Source organism: Canis aureus, chromosome 16 (genome assembly GCF_053574225.1).
Source record: "Canis aureus isolate CA01 chromosome 16, VMU_Caureus_v.1.0, whole genome shotgun sequence".
Lineage (NCBI taxonomy): Eukaryota > Metazoa > Chordata > Mammalia > Carnivora > Canidae > Canis > Canis aureus.
The window spans coordinates 42,010,146-42,025,568 of NC_135626.1; the positions used below are offsets into that span (position 1 = coordinate 42,010,146).

Here is a 15,423-nt window from a genome sequence, read left to right on the forward strand (position 1 = left end):
GAAAGACTCCCGATACATATGCACACGGACGCCCACACCCAAGTGCAAAGCCACTGCCAGGAGGGGCCAAGCCGGCATGGGTCCAGCGGGCCCCTCCCTAGAAGAAGCATCTTGTGGTGCCGGCCTGGTGGGAAGGCTGTGCCAGAAAGGCCTGATGCTGCCAACAGGTTCCTGGGAGAGAGGAAGAGAGGGAGTGGCCCAGCTCTGGGGGACCCCACCCCCAGCCAAGAGCCAAAAAAGTCCCTGCTAAGGTGGCAGGACTGGGGGTCCTCAAGCCCAAAAGAAGCAGAGTAACACTCCTTCACCATCACGAGATGGGATGAAACCAAGGCCTGAGGGAAGGAGAAGACAGATGGGGGAGCTAAAGGAGTCGGGACCCCTGACATCCCAGCTGCCAGCCTCCACCTGACCCTACCACAACTGCATCACATCTGACTCTCCGGGAACTCCTGACTGGGGACTTACAAAAGCTGTTATTTCCAAGAACCTGGCCAGAGGAGCTGGGGTAGCCTTTATTCTTGTAGACACTTGGCTATGGCTTATTCCCCTGCCCAGACCTGGGGAGCAGGCCACTGGAAGGCAGGTCACTGACCCACTTCCTCCCCTCCCACCACAGTGCCAACTAGGCCAGGATCCTCTAGTAATCCACAGCCCCCAGGAGCTTACGCAGACCCTGCCGGAGGCCAAAGAGACTCAAGAATGCAGCAGAGTGCAGCTGGAGGGCATGGCAGGAGGCTTGGGCCACAGAGAGCAGGGAAGCCCACCTCAGTGAGCATGGCTCCCCTGACCACCCAGATCTCAACAAAACCCTCCAAAAAGATCTAGGCAGGATCCCACCTGGGCGATTCCTGGAGCCAGATACTCAGCCCCAGGGACAAGGATGCTCAATGGCAGAGGGCAGGCGGGGACACCGAGGCACTTACCTGCCACAGGGATGCCGTGTAGAGGGGTCCGAGGCAGGATTTCCAAGGATGGTTCCCGGCCTGACATCCCATCTGCTGAGAAACAGGATTCTGTCTCATAGATGGTCTGCAGCATCTCCACGAGCCCCTGAGCCTTGGGCACCAGCAGCATGCCAGGGAGGGGGCCGCCGGAGGCGCAAGTCGGCCAAAGGAAAGGTGGTCGGGCGGGGCCCTCACTGCTCAGGGGCTCCCTGAGGCCACTGCCGCTGGGACCCGTGCTATAGGGAGGTGCCTCATCCGGCCTGGGCACTCCTGGCAGCAGGAGGAGCCAGGAGGCCCCGGAGCTACAGGCCCAACTCTCCTCTAGAGGGGCATCGGACCCCTGGCCTTTCCCCAGCTCCCAGGAGCTGGGGTATGGCTGAGCACTCAGGGGACAGGAAGGGGAGCTCAGCAGGCAGGCGGGCTCTCTGTGTTCCCTCCCAGCCCTGGGTGACAGCTCTGGGCCTGGCTCCCTGCTCCTCCTTCCCGAATGAGCCGCCGGCAGCTGGCAGGAGACTGAAATAGCAGTTGGGGGAGGGCCCTGTCTATAAATAGGTGGAGCATGCTCAGGGAGCCGCCGGCCGGCTGCCAGGAGCCCGGGCCTGGCGGAGGCCCCATGGGGGGGGAGGCGCGTTCCACCCCAGGAGGAAGCGCCAGGCAGGGGGATGGGGAGAGGGGAGGGCCCGAACTCAGGGCCAAGGCCACAGAGCCGGGTGGCCAGAGTCTGGGCTGGGGAAGGGCACAGGCCAGAGGACCCATGTGTCTGGGAGCAGCTCTGGTGCTATTCTTGGCAGGCAAGGGGCCAGAGACCCAAAAGCCAGATTCCATCTCTATGTTCCCCCTCGCCATCGGAGCAGGTAAAGAAACCAGAAGGGTCTGGAGAGGGTGGCAGACAGGGCCACCTGGCCTAACCTCACATCTTCCCTGGAGTCCTCCTAACAGCCAGATGGGAGTTTATTTAACTTCCGCCCTCCCTCAGAGCTGGAAGGTGCCTCCCCACCCCCTCAACCAGAAGGGAGACCCCTGAGCAGCAGCGAAATGGCACCTCCCTCCTACCCATTAGCGGTGTTGCCTCCAGGGGCTGCTCAGCTTCCTTCCAGGGAGCAGGGAAAGAATCTTCCTGGATAGGCCTTGCCCCTAACCATGAAGGGGACCAGCGAGCATCTGCCCACTCTAGGAGCACATGCAGCTCCTCCCTGGCAATGTACCAGGTGCAACGCTGGCAACAGCACATACATCACCTCATTTACTCTGCACGATGACCTCAGGAGATAGGTGCAGGTGGGGAAACTGAGGCAGCAAGATGCAGTCACTCTACATCATACAGTTGCTTAAACGGTAAGGCCGGGATGTCTGAGGCTCTAGTCTGAGTGCTAACCACCACAGCCCACTGCCTCCTACACAAAGGAACACATGAAGCTGTCATAGGGTTCCCATTGATAGGTAAGATGACCCCCAGGACCCTGAGAGAAACAACCATGAGGCTGGAGCCCCTCTAGGAAGACTCAAGCAGCTGTCAGGCTGCAGCCCTTCTCTACCAGCACAAGGCTTGGCACAGCCGCCCATGCTCCTGGGGCCCTGATGGGACCTGGGGCTAGTGCACCACGAGGACTGGTGACGTCTGCCCCCCTGCCCACTGCTGGCTCGTCCCTTCTCAGGTTGTGCCTCCCAATGGTACTGAGATTCCACTTGGCCCCCTGACCTCACTGGAGCCTTTTAATAGCCTGGTTATTCCTGGGTCTGGGTCCCCCCTCCCCCTTCCTGATGTCACAGTTGCTATTTTGGAGCCCCCCTCCTGCCCCCTCCTTGCCCCCAACTCCAGGCATGGAGCCAGGGACACCTGTCCTCTCCCTGGACTGGATGACCTCACCCTCCCGTCAGGAGCCCTGGAGGACCTGGCCAATCAAGGACACAGTAGCCATGGCTCCTGCGGCCCATCTTCTCAGCCAGCTTCCACCAGGCAGGGAGGATAGCAAAGGGGCCTCCTGTCCTGAGGGGGGGGGGGGGCACACACAGGGTTGGTGGTAGAAGAGGTTTTTCCAAGGCCCTGGACTAGTTGATCTTATACAATAAGATGTACATTGGGGTGGGGGATGGGAAAAGGACCCGAACAAAGATCTGGAGTTTCAGCTTCTCTCTCAGGGCAGACTCTAGAAAAATGGTGATGGAGCAGTGCTCCCCACAGGGGTTTGGAATTGGGAGACACCTCAGTGTGGGCCTGGGAAACTCATTCACCACCTCCTGCTCCAACCTCATCCTGGCCAACCAGACTCTTCCTAAAGAGGAAGGGAAGAAAAGACCAAGGTCCCCCAGCCACAAGCGGGTGATGGACAGTAAACTCAAGGCAGCCCAAAAACCAAAAAGCCGGGGGCAGCAGCCCCTCCCAACTCAGGACTCCACCCACCCACGCTGGGAGCAACCAGAAGGGCTGGCTAGCCCTGTCCTGGCTCTCTCTGCCTGCCTCAGGCACAGGAGAGTAAGGTAGGGGAGCCCTGTTCTGGAGGAGAGGAAGTCAGCAGTAACAATGACTCAAAAGTAGGGCCCCCAGAACCTGGAGCAGCCAGAAACCAAAAGAAAGAGAACTTACTAAGGGAAGACAGGAGCACTCAGCAGACTGGGCACCCAGAGGTTAGAACTTCCCATAACAGCATGAAGTGGGAACCAAACTGTCAGACAGCCGGACAATCCTCAATGCACTTCCCAGAGTCCCCTAGGGGAATTAGAGACAAGGCCTGGGGTGGGGACCAGTGTCTTCTTTTCCTCTGAGACTCAAGTGATACAACAAGGTCTTCCTCATGTCTAACCTCAATCCTTCATGCTTTCTGGCCCCTCTACTCATGGTTCATTTCTCTTCTCTATCCCAACCTATCCAGCTCTCCCATGAGTTGTCCCACAAACCTTCCAGAGCACCCACCAAGTATAAGGTGCATGAACTCCACTGGGAGCCAGCACCATCTTCTCTGGGTCACAACCGGAACGACCTTGTTCCCTTCCTTAGAGGCTGGCCTCCGGCCCCTGAACCTTCAAGGTCTGGAGGAGGAAAAGAGCCCAAAGCTGGCTCCTTGGGCTCTTCCAGGCTCCCATTTCCAGGGCACAAAAGTTTGGGATTAGGCCCTGACCTAACAGAAGAAAGCAAGTCCTCTCAGTGCACAGGGAAAAAAATCCAAGGGCTGCCTCAGGAGCACCTTGGATGGGGGGGAGGGGTGCCAGCTGCCCCAGGGCCCCAGAAACATCAGGCCTGCCTGCCCTCCAGTTTTCTCCTGCCCTCAGAGGCCCATCATGATGGAGTCTATCAGCACTGCCTGGAAGCTGCCATGTGCCAGGTTCCATGCTAGGTGCTGGCTGAACCCTCTCGTTTGAATCCAAAGTCCCAGAAAAACGTGAACACCTACTTTGGCATCTTTCACATCCCCTCAGGGTTGACCCTGCCTCTGACTGCCCCATCTGAGCCTTCAATCCCTTTTGACTGATGAAGTAGGGAAGAGGAGGGCGGAGCAGATCCCAGTCTACAGAGAGCACAGGTGCACTGGGGGCATCTAAGTGTAGAACGGACACCAGGAGTCCACTTCCCAGACCCTCGCCCCACGCCCACACTGACCCACTTTCTCCTCCTCCGGGCTGGCTGCCTGCCTTCCCCGGGGGCTCAGAGGCAGAGCATGAGCCCGAGGCTGGGAGGCAGGATGCCGAGGTTCCTGGCTCCACCCCACACCCATGCCCCAGTTTCTCTGGTCACCCAGAGGGGGCAGCTGCTTTCCTCCCTCCTTCCTGGGAAAGAGAAATAGAGAAAGTGTGGAGTGTGCTGGGAGGTGCTGGGCAGGCAGGTGTTGTCATGAAGCTTGTCTCCCCTCCCACGCTGGGGATAAGGAACCTGGCTGCCGCCTCCTGTCGCCATCCATACTGGCTCCCACAACAGGCCTCACTTTTGCCCTCCCTTCTGGGCAGCAGCACAGAGGACAGGGCAGAGATCAGAGCAGGCCTAGGTCCTGGGTCCCAGGCCAGCTCCTCCAGCCTGGCCAGGCCGAGCCCAGACAGGGGGCAAGTTCTGTGAGTCCTTCAACCCCACTGAGGGGAGCAGAAATGATCAGCCCCAGAAAAATAAAGAAAGCCTCACTCCTTGAGCCCTCTTTGGCCTAAAGAGAAGCCAGATACCAAAGAGTGGTATCCTCAGGGAAGCAGGCAGCCCCATCAGTGGCCTCTGCCTGTACTCTCAAGGTGGCAAAAGAGGCAAATCAGGTCAAATGCTGGCGTTCAGCCCAGCCCAGACCAAGTCAATCAGCCCCCACTCCCTGGGGAGGAGTGAGCCCCAGAAGTAAACTGTTTGCCCTGCCTGCTGCCCCTCACCCGAGACATTCTCTCTTCCTAACTCATTTGCTAGGAGGGGAGGGCTGGACCATGTTCTATTTTTCTTCTGTTTTCCTGCAGGCTGAGCTCAGGGTTGGGCGTGTTGGGGATACTTAAGGACTTGCCAGATAGGAAAAGCTCCCACCCCGGGAGAAATTGAGGGGGCGAGGAGACAGCACTGTTCTGTGCCCTGAGGAAAGAGGAATGAGTCTTGGGGACTCAAGAGAAGGTGAGAGGTACTCAGGGGCCAGGGCACCCAGGTGCTGGGGACTACTCCTCATCACTCTCACTCCTCTCCCCAGTTCCAGGGCTGCACGCTCTTCCTGGGGCTCCCTTCAGAGTATCCACAGCAAAGTGAACACCCACTTGCCCAGCTACAGTTTCATTTTACTCCTATGGAGTCCAAAGGCACATGGTCCCTGGGCTTGTGCCAGACTCCAAGCACCAGCAGCCCCAGCCCAGATGCTACTCTCAGCTCTGGGAATAGCAGGTGCTGGGCCCCTCAAAAAAGGATTGCTGTGCGGAAGCTACCCATCTCCTTGGCCCAGAGCAGCTCTTCCTCCACAAGAAGAGGCTGCCCCGGAGCCCCAGGAAAACTAGATGGGAAGAGTCTCCCGGGGGTGCCCTCGAGAAATGATAGCAACTCTGAGGCCTCTCCATGGTCCTAAAATGCAGTTCCCAGTATTTGGCCCCCTCCTCCTCTCCCTCCTTTCCAAACGTGAGAAGACAGCATCTCCCCCTGCTGGGGGGAGCTGGAAAGCCAGCCAGGAAGTGAGACAGCCCTCTAAGCCCCACTCCCACGGGCCCCTCCGGGCCTGGCTCCTGGCTCCCTGGCTCCATAGCCCTTCCCAGACTGCCAGCCTCCTGCGCTGGGGGACACCTCCATCTACCACCACACTCCTTCCAGCCCTGGCTGAAGTGGCTACAAGACAAACTTGGACCACTGGCATCTGGAAAGGCAACTTCGTGACCTCCTCCAGCCAACGTTGATCATTTGAGCCTTTCACTGTAAGGGAATAAAAGCCCAAAGCTGGGAAATGTCCTTCCCAAGCCATCATCAGATGCCTCTGGGCAGTTTCTGTTCCCTTGGCCAACAGTTTGACAACCTAGGCTCGGTGTGACCGTATATGGCCCCTAGATAAGTCAGCATAGTAGCTCAGAAGAAAGGAGAGGTTGGCACATGACCCTGCTGCAGGAGGGTCCAGCTGAGGTGGCCAGGGACTGGGGAGAAGCCCCCTCAGGTGGTTCTCTCCCTTCCCTTGGCCAGCCTAGCCTCAGAGGAGGAAGCAGGAAGTTGGAGCTTGACAGTCACCCCCCACCCCAGCACCAGAGTCCCGTTGACCTCTCTCCATGCCTCACTCCTGCCACAGCCCCTACAGGTTGAATGAAGGCAGGGACAGAGGGAGGAGGCTCTGAAGGGGAAGTACAAACCCTGCAGGAGGGGACTCACCAGGCAAAGCTGACCTGGTGAGCCTCAAGAGTCCGGCCCTCACCAACTGGCACTCTACTCTGCTTGCAGCCCGTGACCTGAGTCTATCGTGCCGGAAAGAGAAAGAGGGGCAAGCACAATGTTGACCAAATCAAATGGAGCAAAGACGAATAATCCCACCAGCTTCCAGCTCCCCTGGGTCTACTAGAAGCCCCAGGACCTGAGTCAGGACCTTTGCCATAGAGCACTAGCATTGGGTCCTCAAGAGAAACCATCAGGTCCAGCAAACTGATAATAAGCAACGAGATGGGAGGTGGCCAGGATCCCTCCCATCCCAAAGATGCTGCATTCCATCCAGTAAATGGGTTTTCATCTCTAGTTCCTAATTCCCCTAACCCTAAAAGAAAGGAAAATATCCCTCTACTCCTACAGAAAAATATGTGGGGGTTAGGCTGGGCTGTGGGGGTTAAAGCCAAACAAGATAGACTCTGACCCTCTAAGACTGTACAGAAGAAGACAGCCAGGGACAGAAGGCAGTTATTACTCTGACCACACTGACCCATGACCCTCCTGGGAAACTCCTGAAGGTCTGGCTCCGGCCACTGGGACACATCCTCACGGGCATCCACCCAGACCCACCCATACATAAAGCTGCCTGGAGTCCCACCCAGAGACTATTTCTGGCAGCACTAGGCAGCCTCCTAGGAGCAGAGGGGAATAGGACATCGCAGAGTCAAAGACCCCAAATTAGGAATCCACCACATCCAGGGCCCAAAAAGAGAAGGGGGAGTCTACCCAGGCTCAAAGAAGAGAGCCAAGACTCCTCTACCAACATGTCACCGCACCCATCCCACTACCACATGTTCCCAACAAAGCCTGAGGCTAAAGGCCCTGCAAACCTCCCCTACGAAAAGAGCATGGAAGGCAGAGAAACTCTCCACCAGGAAGAGAAGCAACCACCACAAAAAGGAAGCTGCATTCAGCTATTGCAGGAAACCTTCCAACATCATCCCCAGCCGGCCCAGAGACATTCGGGGACACATATTCCCTCTCAGGCCTGGCTGTCTTGGCAAACGGGGCTGGGCAGAACTGGAACTGCAGGCCCTCCGAGTTGAGAGGGCCAGCGTGCGGACAGAGTTGGACCCATGTCCTCCCAGGCCCAGGCTGGCCTGGCAGCACATCAATCTCCAGTTCTGCCCCATAGTCGGTAACTTCAGGTTTGCCTTGGTCCTTTTCTCGATGCTTCTCTGTTCCTGACCCCTTGTTCCCTTATGGCTCAGACCCCCCAAAGGTCAGCTGGCCTGGGCTAGAAACTCATACAGCCCACTCTAGCCAAAACCACCCCAGGGTGCCCTTTCTCTGGCCTCCCAGCTCTTACCCGACTCGGTGGGAGAGTTCATGCCGGCTCTGGGCCCACAGGAAGCTGGCGTTGGGGGCTGGGATGGGAGGGGGTGGAGCTGCGGTGATGTCAAGAGGGACAGACGATAACAGACAGACGGACGGGACAGGAGCCCGGGGCTGCTGTGCCTCTAATGCCCATCAGAGGCCATCCTTCGGGGCGAGGCAGTCAGGCACTCAGAACGGCATCCCTAGGGAGAGATGGAGCAGGGTTAGAGGCCCCTAGCTCAGGAACCCGGAGAGTTGAAGGAGACCTCAGGGCTGGTCAGTTGACACCTGGGGAAGAGGAGGACACTTGTCTGTGGGGGGTGGGGAGGCCACAGAGGAAAACAGCAGCGCTGGCCAGACCCTGGCTGCTTCTCTAACGGGTGAGGCTGCCAGCACTCAAGGAAAGGGAAATGGCTACACTAGCCACACCCAAACTCCCTTTACAGGTGACAGTGTCCACTGCCAGGTGGGGGGAGACCTTACAGACTCGCTTGGGTGCCTGATGTGGGACTGGGTGTACATGAAAGGAGAAAAGCACAGGAGATTTGAACTCTGTCTGTGGTAGTGGGGAGATGCAGGGCTGGAGTCCGTGGCAAAAGTTAAGGGAGAAACTAGTATCCCAGCCCCAGCTGGCTGAGCCGGGACTCTTCTGCACCATGTTACTTTCTTCATACTCCCTAAGCCCTGTGCCACCCAACCCTGGAATTGTGACATACTTCTATCTTAGTATCCCCTGTTCAACAGTAGGTCCAGGGAAGACGATAAGAGCCTCTCTTCTACTGATAACCCATGCTGTTTTCCAGGAATTTGGAAAGGCAGTGACATGCACACACACCCCCCCCCCCCCATCTAGCACTCCCCAGACGAGGGTTCAGGGCCCAAGTCCAGGGCTTTATGTGTGTTGTACAAGTTGTGCCCTACGTAAGGAGGTCTGAAAACCAGCCTGTGCTCTGCCTGCCAAGCCGCTGGTCATCCAGGCTGAGACCACCCAGAATAAAAGGACACCTTTTCCCGGTTTGTACAAAGGCCCCAAAGACTCCAACAGTAGGTTTGCCCAGACCAACACAATAATGGAGGACATCCCAGTATTCCAGGACTGTAAGTTTGCCAACCTGTCCCCACCCCTTCAGCGCCTTGCCTCCCTCCAGCCCCATGGTTAGTCTTCAAGCCTCAGACACTACGCAGGCACCCACCTGGGCCCATCCCTACACGGCCCATGATCTACCCCAGACATGACCTCATTCATTCTCTTTCAAATGAAGGCAGGCCCTCCAATACCCAGTGAAAGCAAGGGAGCAGGAGTGAGCCAGGAGGCTGAAAGAAGCTAGATGTGTAAGCCCTAACCCTGCTCCCTCAGCCAGGAAAGGGCAGTCAGCTCTACCCCATGGACAGCCCCACCTCCTGGCAGGATTAATTCTCAGTAAGCCTTGCATTCTCATCAAGGATTCCCAGGAGTGTTGTCCATTTGGAACCAGTAGCCAGGGATTCAGGCATAGCAGGGACACAGGAACACGAATACACAAACACACGTATACATACACATACACACACACACACACACACACACACACACACACAAGACCCCGAGTCTTCCTAGGCCTGCTGCCCCCTGCTTTCACCCACAGGTCTGGACTCTGTAGCTGGAGGAAGGTGCACTCAGATGGGGAGTTAGAAGGAGGCAGAGTCAAGGGGCTGAACTGCTCCTGGCAGGCACAGGTGTGGGGCAAGGACAAAAGAAGCTACGCAGAGCTCAGGCCAAGCTCAGGAATGTGGCAGGTGGGGCAGCTGGTGCCCTGGCAGGGCCCGCGTGGGCAGGCAGCTCAGCCCGTGCCCACCCCAGGGCTGGCGCCCAGTCCTGCTCACACCCTTTCCCGTGGGCTGGGGAACACAGGTTCAGAAATTCCCACGATTCCCAGCAGCCAGAGTGGCCCATCCCATCTCCTTAGTGAAAGGTGGCTCCACAGCAGGGCACTCAGAAGGGGCAGAGCTTCAATGGTACAAAAAACATTAAAATCAACTTGGAGCCCCCATCATCTTCACTCACTGGAGAGAAGAGGAAGGGAGGGGCCCCTAGAACTCCATTTGGCTCAGGACTCAATTAGGCCACACTCCTCCCCAGCTTGCCGGGTGCACCAAGACCCCAGGGGCCCCTGTCCACCTGCAGAGGGTGTCTGCCAACACCTCTATCAAGCCTCCTGAGTGAACAGGGGCCTCCCTGGGAAACAAAGCAGAGTTCATTGCCTGATCAGGACTGACATGGATTATTCTCTGGGGTGAGGTGTCAAGGGGAAAAAGGACAGGGGGATGGTTAAAAGCTGGTTATTTGGTCCATCCTCTGTTGCAAAAATTCCACCGTTGCCTATAGCGATAGGAGGGTCTCAGTGGGCAGTCAGGGGCCAAGAGCAGTGTCAAATCTCCGGGATGGCAGGGCACGGAATGAGGGAGACCAGGTGTCCCTCTCCCCCCAAGCTCATGGCCAGACCAGGGGAGATAAGGCAACTCCCACCCTGCCCATTCATGAGAAATAAAACTCTGGCATAGAGTGGGAGAAAGGCCGACAAGGAGGGAGACATGGAGCAACGTGATGCCCCCAAAGCCACAAGTTCACAGTACTACCCTGCAGCTTATCTGTCCCTCAAAAAACTCCCTTGGAATTCCTGGGGAGTCAGGTGTCCCTTTGAGGGCCTCTCAGGAACCTGGACTCCAGTACCACCAGGTAGCCTTCTCCCCAGTCCTGAGCACTGTGGTCTGGGGTACCCTCCCCAGGTCCCAGATGGTCAGGCAAGAGGTCTGAACCAAACCCTGTGAACCTGACATTGCCTGGAATCTGAGATCTGTTGCAAAGATCTCATCAGAAAGCTGCAAACCCATGCGTCCCGTCCCAAGGCTCAAAAGACTTCTCATCTTGCCCCCTCCCGACGGTGACCATGGCAGATCACAGTTCCCCGACGCCCAAGAGCTTTTACCACCTTGTGCCTCCCCCAGGCTGGGGCGCCAGAAGCCTGGGGTTACCAGAGCCAGGAAGGGTAGCCGACTTGGGATGTCCAGGCCCCAAACTAAGGGGAGGGGGAGAGAACAGGAAAGGAAAAAAGGCACCAGGCTGACAAATTCATTTTTGCAATCGGCCCATTTCTGTTTGTCTGCTCAGACGCAGCTCCAGGCATCTGCACAAGCCAGATGGAGGAGGCTGCTATTTCTAGAAAAAAAAAGGGGGGGGGGGGATGAGAGGGGAGGGAGGGAGGAGGTGGAGGCAGAGGGCAGAAGACCAGGGTCTGTCTGCCCTAAAACCTCAGGCAGACCCATACCCCCTCTCCAGCACTACCAGACAGGGTCCCCATTCAAAAAAGGACTGGGGGGGGGTGCCTGGGGTGAGGTGGGGTAGGGGAGAAGAAAGGCAGAGAAAGTTTAATTAGCCCAAGTCGACTACAATAGGCCCCCTCATGGGCCGCATCAGGTTTTCATTCATGAGCAAGCGACAGTGCTCCAAAAATGCCAAGAACCGCCCCCCCCAGCAGTCTCTCCCCCACCCCCCCCAACAGGAGCGCGTCCTCTAGCAGGCTGGCTGAGCCCGATGCTGTGTTCCAGACATCCCTCCTCAAAGGGATGTGAGTAGGAAGAATTCATTATTAAAGAGCAGCTGGTACTTCGGCACCGACTGCACACTCCCCCCGCTCCGAGAGCCGATCCCCCTCCCCCTTTATGCAGAAACACAAACTACACCCCCCCCCCATCCCCAGGCCCCATTTCTAAACACACAGCTAGGATGCCACCCCTAGGGAAGGGAAAGCAAACCTTTGTCTCTCCAGCTACTTGAAGTGGGTGGGGCATGTGATACTGCTGCCCCGCACCCCCATTACTCAGTCGGGCTACTCTGGCTACTTGGGGAGGCTAGACCAGGAGGCTAGACAGGGGAGGAAGGGAAGGCTGGCACGCAGCTAACATGGCCTCCATCCTTGCCCTCAAGTAACTTGCACCCCGTGTCTGTATCTCAGGCCCCTGGTCTCCAGACAGGACAGAGTGGGGATACTGGGGGCCCACCCCTCTAACTCGGAAAGACCCCTACCAGATTTAACAGCAAGAGGAGACAGAGCAAAGAGATGATTCAAAAGAGGCAGGGGGCAAACTAAGATCTCCCAAGCTTTGTGTTTAGGAGGGAGAGGGAAGGAGACTGGAATGAAGAAGCAGGCGGCCCCCAACATGGCTCACCCACCATCCACAGCCCAGCCCAGCCCAGCGCAGCAGCTCAACTTATCCCCCTTCATCTCAGGGACCCTGGTGCCTGGAACTCAGACTGAGGACCCTCTCTGCCTTCGTCCTCTGAACCTGAAGGGGCCCAGGGCGAGACCCAGTCCCCGTCACCGGTCCTGCAGAGCAGTCTGGGTCAGGAGCCCCTCTGGCCAAGACCCCTGGATCTCCCAACCTCTGCCTCCTTTTGTTCCTCCGACCTGGCACCATCCTCCCCTCCCAGGTAAACCCAAGCATCGCCATCATCACCCCCAATCACCAAAACTAATCCCAGGTCCCAGAAGCACAGTGGTCACCATCAGAGTGGTGGGTCTCTTGAGCACCCCCTCAAAAGTAACTGCAGCTGCTACCCTTCCTCTCTGGGGACACACCTAGTTTCAGAAGGCCAACAGTGGGGGGATCAGGTGGTCACCTCTTCCCCCGAATGGGGCACCCCCACTTTCCTCTCTTCTCCCCCCTCCCCAACAACCAGCCTCCCCAATTAATTACTTATCACTCAGACAGCTCCTCATCTCCTCCCCCACCCCCCGGGCCCCAGAGGAGGGTGGGGTAGGGAAGCAGCCTCCCTCAAGTTAAAAGGCACAAGCAGTGTCCCTGCCTTTATGAGATACAGACCCAGGATTAAAAATGGGGGGCATCCACCCCAGACAGGAAGGAGGGGAGCCTTCATCTCTCCTTGGCTCCAGGGTGTCAGACAGAGAAGAGGGTGGGAACGCAGTAACGCCTCACCGGCGAGGGGGTGAGAATAAATGGGGGAGAGAAGTAAGGTGGGCCCGGAGGCCCCCTCCTCACGCACGTAAGTCAAGGACACAAAATCGAGGATGCGTTCCTAGGTTTGGGTGGAAGCGCTGTGGGGTGGGCAGCGCCCCTCACCTCAGAGGACCAAGAAAGGAGTTGTCCAGCGAAGAGGGGTCTGCATAGAATCCGGGTGCAGGGCTCGAATCGCTCTGCAACGCAACAAGCGCCGCCAGGGAAGGGACACAGCGGGCAGCCTCCGCCGGTCCCCGGGCCGTTTGCGGGTGCGGGTCGCGGGCAGGCGGGCCCCTCCCTCACCTGCAGGGAACGCGCCCCTGCACGGGAGGGGCGTGCGCCATCACCCCGAGGCCCGGCTCCCCGGCTGGCGCGGCTCCCGGGGGGCGCCGGCGGGCACCGGGCGCCGGGAGGAAGGAAGGGGGGCGCGGAGCGCGGCGCGCGCGGGGAGCCCGCGGGCAGCGACGGCAGGAGGAGGGGGGCGCCGCCTGGCGTCGCGGGGCCCCGGGGGAGAGGGGGTCTGGGGTGGTGCGGCGCGCTCACCCCCTGCGGCTCGAGCTCCGGCTTCGCGGGCGGCGGCGGCAGCAGCGGCGGCGGCAGCAGCGGCAGCGCCTCCTCGACGGCTCCTCCATCTTTGCGGCGGCTCCTCCGGCTCCGCTCGCCGCCGCCACCAACAACAACATTCGGAGACGTCACTCCCGTCACGTGACCCGACCCAGAGCTAAAAATAGACCCAGACCCCCCCTCCCCTCCAGCTTCAGCCACCACCAACTCCTCCCCTCCCTCTCGGCCCTCCCCGCCGGGCGGGGCCAGCGGCGCCACCGTGACAGCTTCTTAAAGGGCCGGCACCCAGCAAAGGGTTGGGCCGGGGAGGGGGTGGCAGGCGAGGGATCAGGGCCCGGCCAGTGGCGGTGGAAGGAGCGTCCCGGGGGACCCGGTCTGGCTGCTGCGCCCCGGCCTTTGGGACGCTCCACTTTCCTCCCTGCGCTTCCTCGACTTCCTATTCAAACCGTGGATGGTGCAATCGTTGCCTGCTTAAGCTTCTCCCTAACACGTCCTCCTGCGGTGGGGGAGGGCAACTGGGGATGGACTCCTAGGGCCTGGGAGGGCCGCGGAGGCCCCATCTAGGGGGCTAGGCTGGGGGCGGATGACTGGGACGAGGTCCCGAACCCACCAGAAGCGACCGCACACGTTGCATCCTTGCCAGGGAAAGAAAGGACTGGGATAGGCCAGAGAGCATGGCTGTAACAGTTCAAGGCCTTCCAAAGGAAGACTTCCGGTTCCTGACTTTGATGCCATCCTCCTCTACAACTCCCCTTAGGACCCAGTATGAAGCTATGTGATTGAACCTCGACAGTTTGTCAAAGACCCAGTCGTTTCACTAACAAAAATTTATTCTAAGGAAATAAGCATTGTGTTCAAAAATAAGTGTAGACGGAAAGAGATTGTTTATATTGATGTGAAAAGTTGGAAGCAACCTAAATAGTCATCAGTAGGGAACTGGCAAATAAACGAGTGTACATTCACTTAGCAGAATACCATCCAGACATTAAAAATTATGTATGACTATTTTGACCTGAAAGATGCTCATGGTTCGTTTTCTTGACAATCGAGAATCAGGTATTACAGAATTGTTCCATTATTATAAACAACTACAAACTAGATCCATGTGTCTGAATACATATGTATATTAAAAAGCCTAAAAAGATGTACACCAAAATATTTACCTTTTGCTTTCTTCATCTTTTTCTGCATATCTGAAATTTTGCAACAATCATGTATTACTTAATCAGAAAAAGTAAATGACATAAATAAATGTTTCCGTAATGAATGATAAAGGTCCTTTTTACAAAGTATCTCATGAATCAGTCCACTCTGGCCAATCCCTATCCCCACCACATGGTCTAAACCAAATCATCCCTTGCCTGAGATACTAGCTGCCTTGGTGACAGGTCCACTCCTGCCTCCATCCCAACATCCTTCCAAAGCCAGAGTGACCCTTTTGGAACACAAATCTAATAGGCGGAGGGCTTAAAGCCTTTCCAATTTTGTCACCGAGATCTGTATCTGGACCAGAAAAGTGGTTTCCCAACTTTAGGGTACTCACAAATTACCTTTTTCAGCAGAGATGGGGCCCACAAATATTCATTTTTAATAAGTACCCCAGGGAATTTTGCTGCAGCCAATCCTTCCTTCATACTTGGAAAAAAGCAAACAAAAAATGTAGAAGCTTCTGTGTGATCTGGTCCCTGCCCACCTCACCTCTCTTCCTTTAGCTGGCTTTCTCTTTTGTCCTGGAACTGTGTGTCCCTTGCTCCTAAGGGCCTTTGC

General features: G+C 57.3%; 1 protein-coding gene across 8 annotated transcripts in view; it reads right to left on the bottom strand.

The window, feature by feature from the left end:
* HDAC5 (histone deacetylase 5) overlaps positions 1-13,793 on the bottom strand; it is a 35,933-nt gene extending 22,140 nt beyond the window's left edge. For 2 of the 8 annotated variants that reach the window (XM_077853462.1, XM_077853466.1), the window contains exons 1-3: positions 13,636-13,793; positions 8,090-8,300; positions 924-995 (exon numbers count right to left, since the gene is read on the bottom strand). In XM_077853462.1, the coding sequence (XP_077709588.1) occupies positions 924-995; positions 8,090-8,111 (94 nt within the window). In that variant the 5' untranslated portion in view covers positions 8,112-8,300; positions 13,636-13,793. Of the gene's footprint in view, positions 1-923; positions 1,437-2,182; positions 2,316-3,528; positions 3,652-8,089; positions 8,301-13,215; positions 13,353-13,635 lie in introns of those variants that run through there. The other 6 variants (XM_077853460.1, XM_077853465.1, XM_077853463.1 and 3 more) reach the window with 5 other exon arrangements.
* Positions 13,794-15,423: the final 1,630 nt, after the last annotated feature.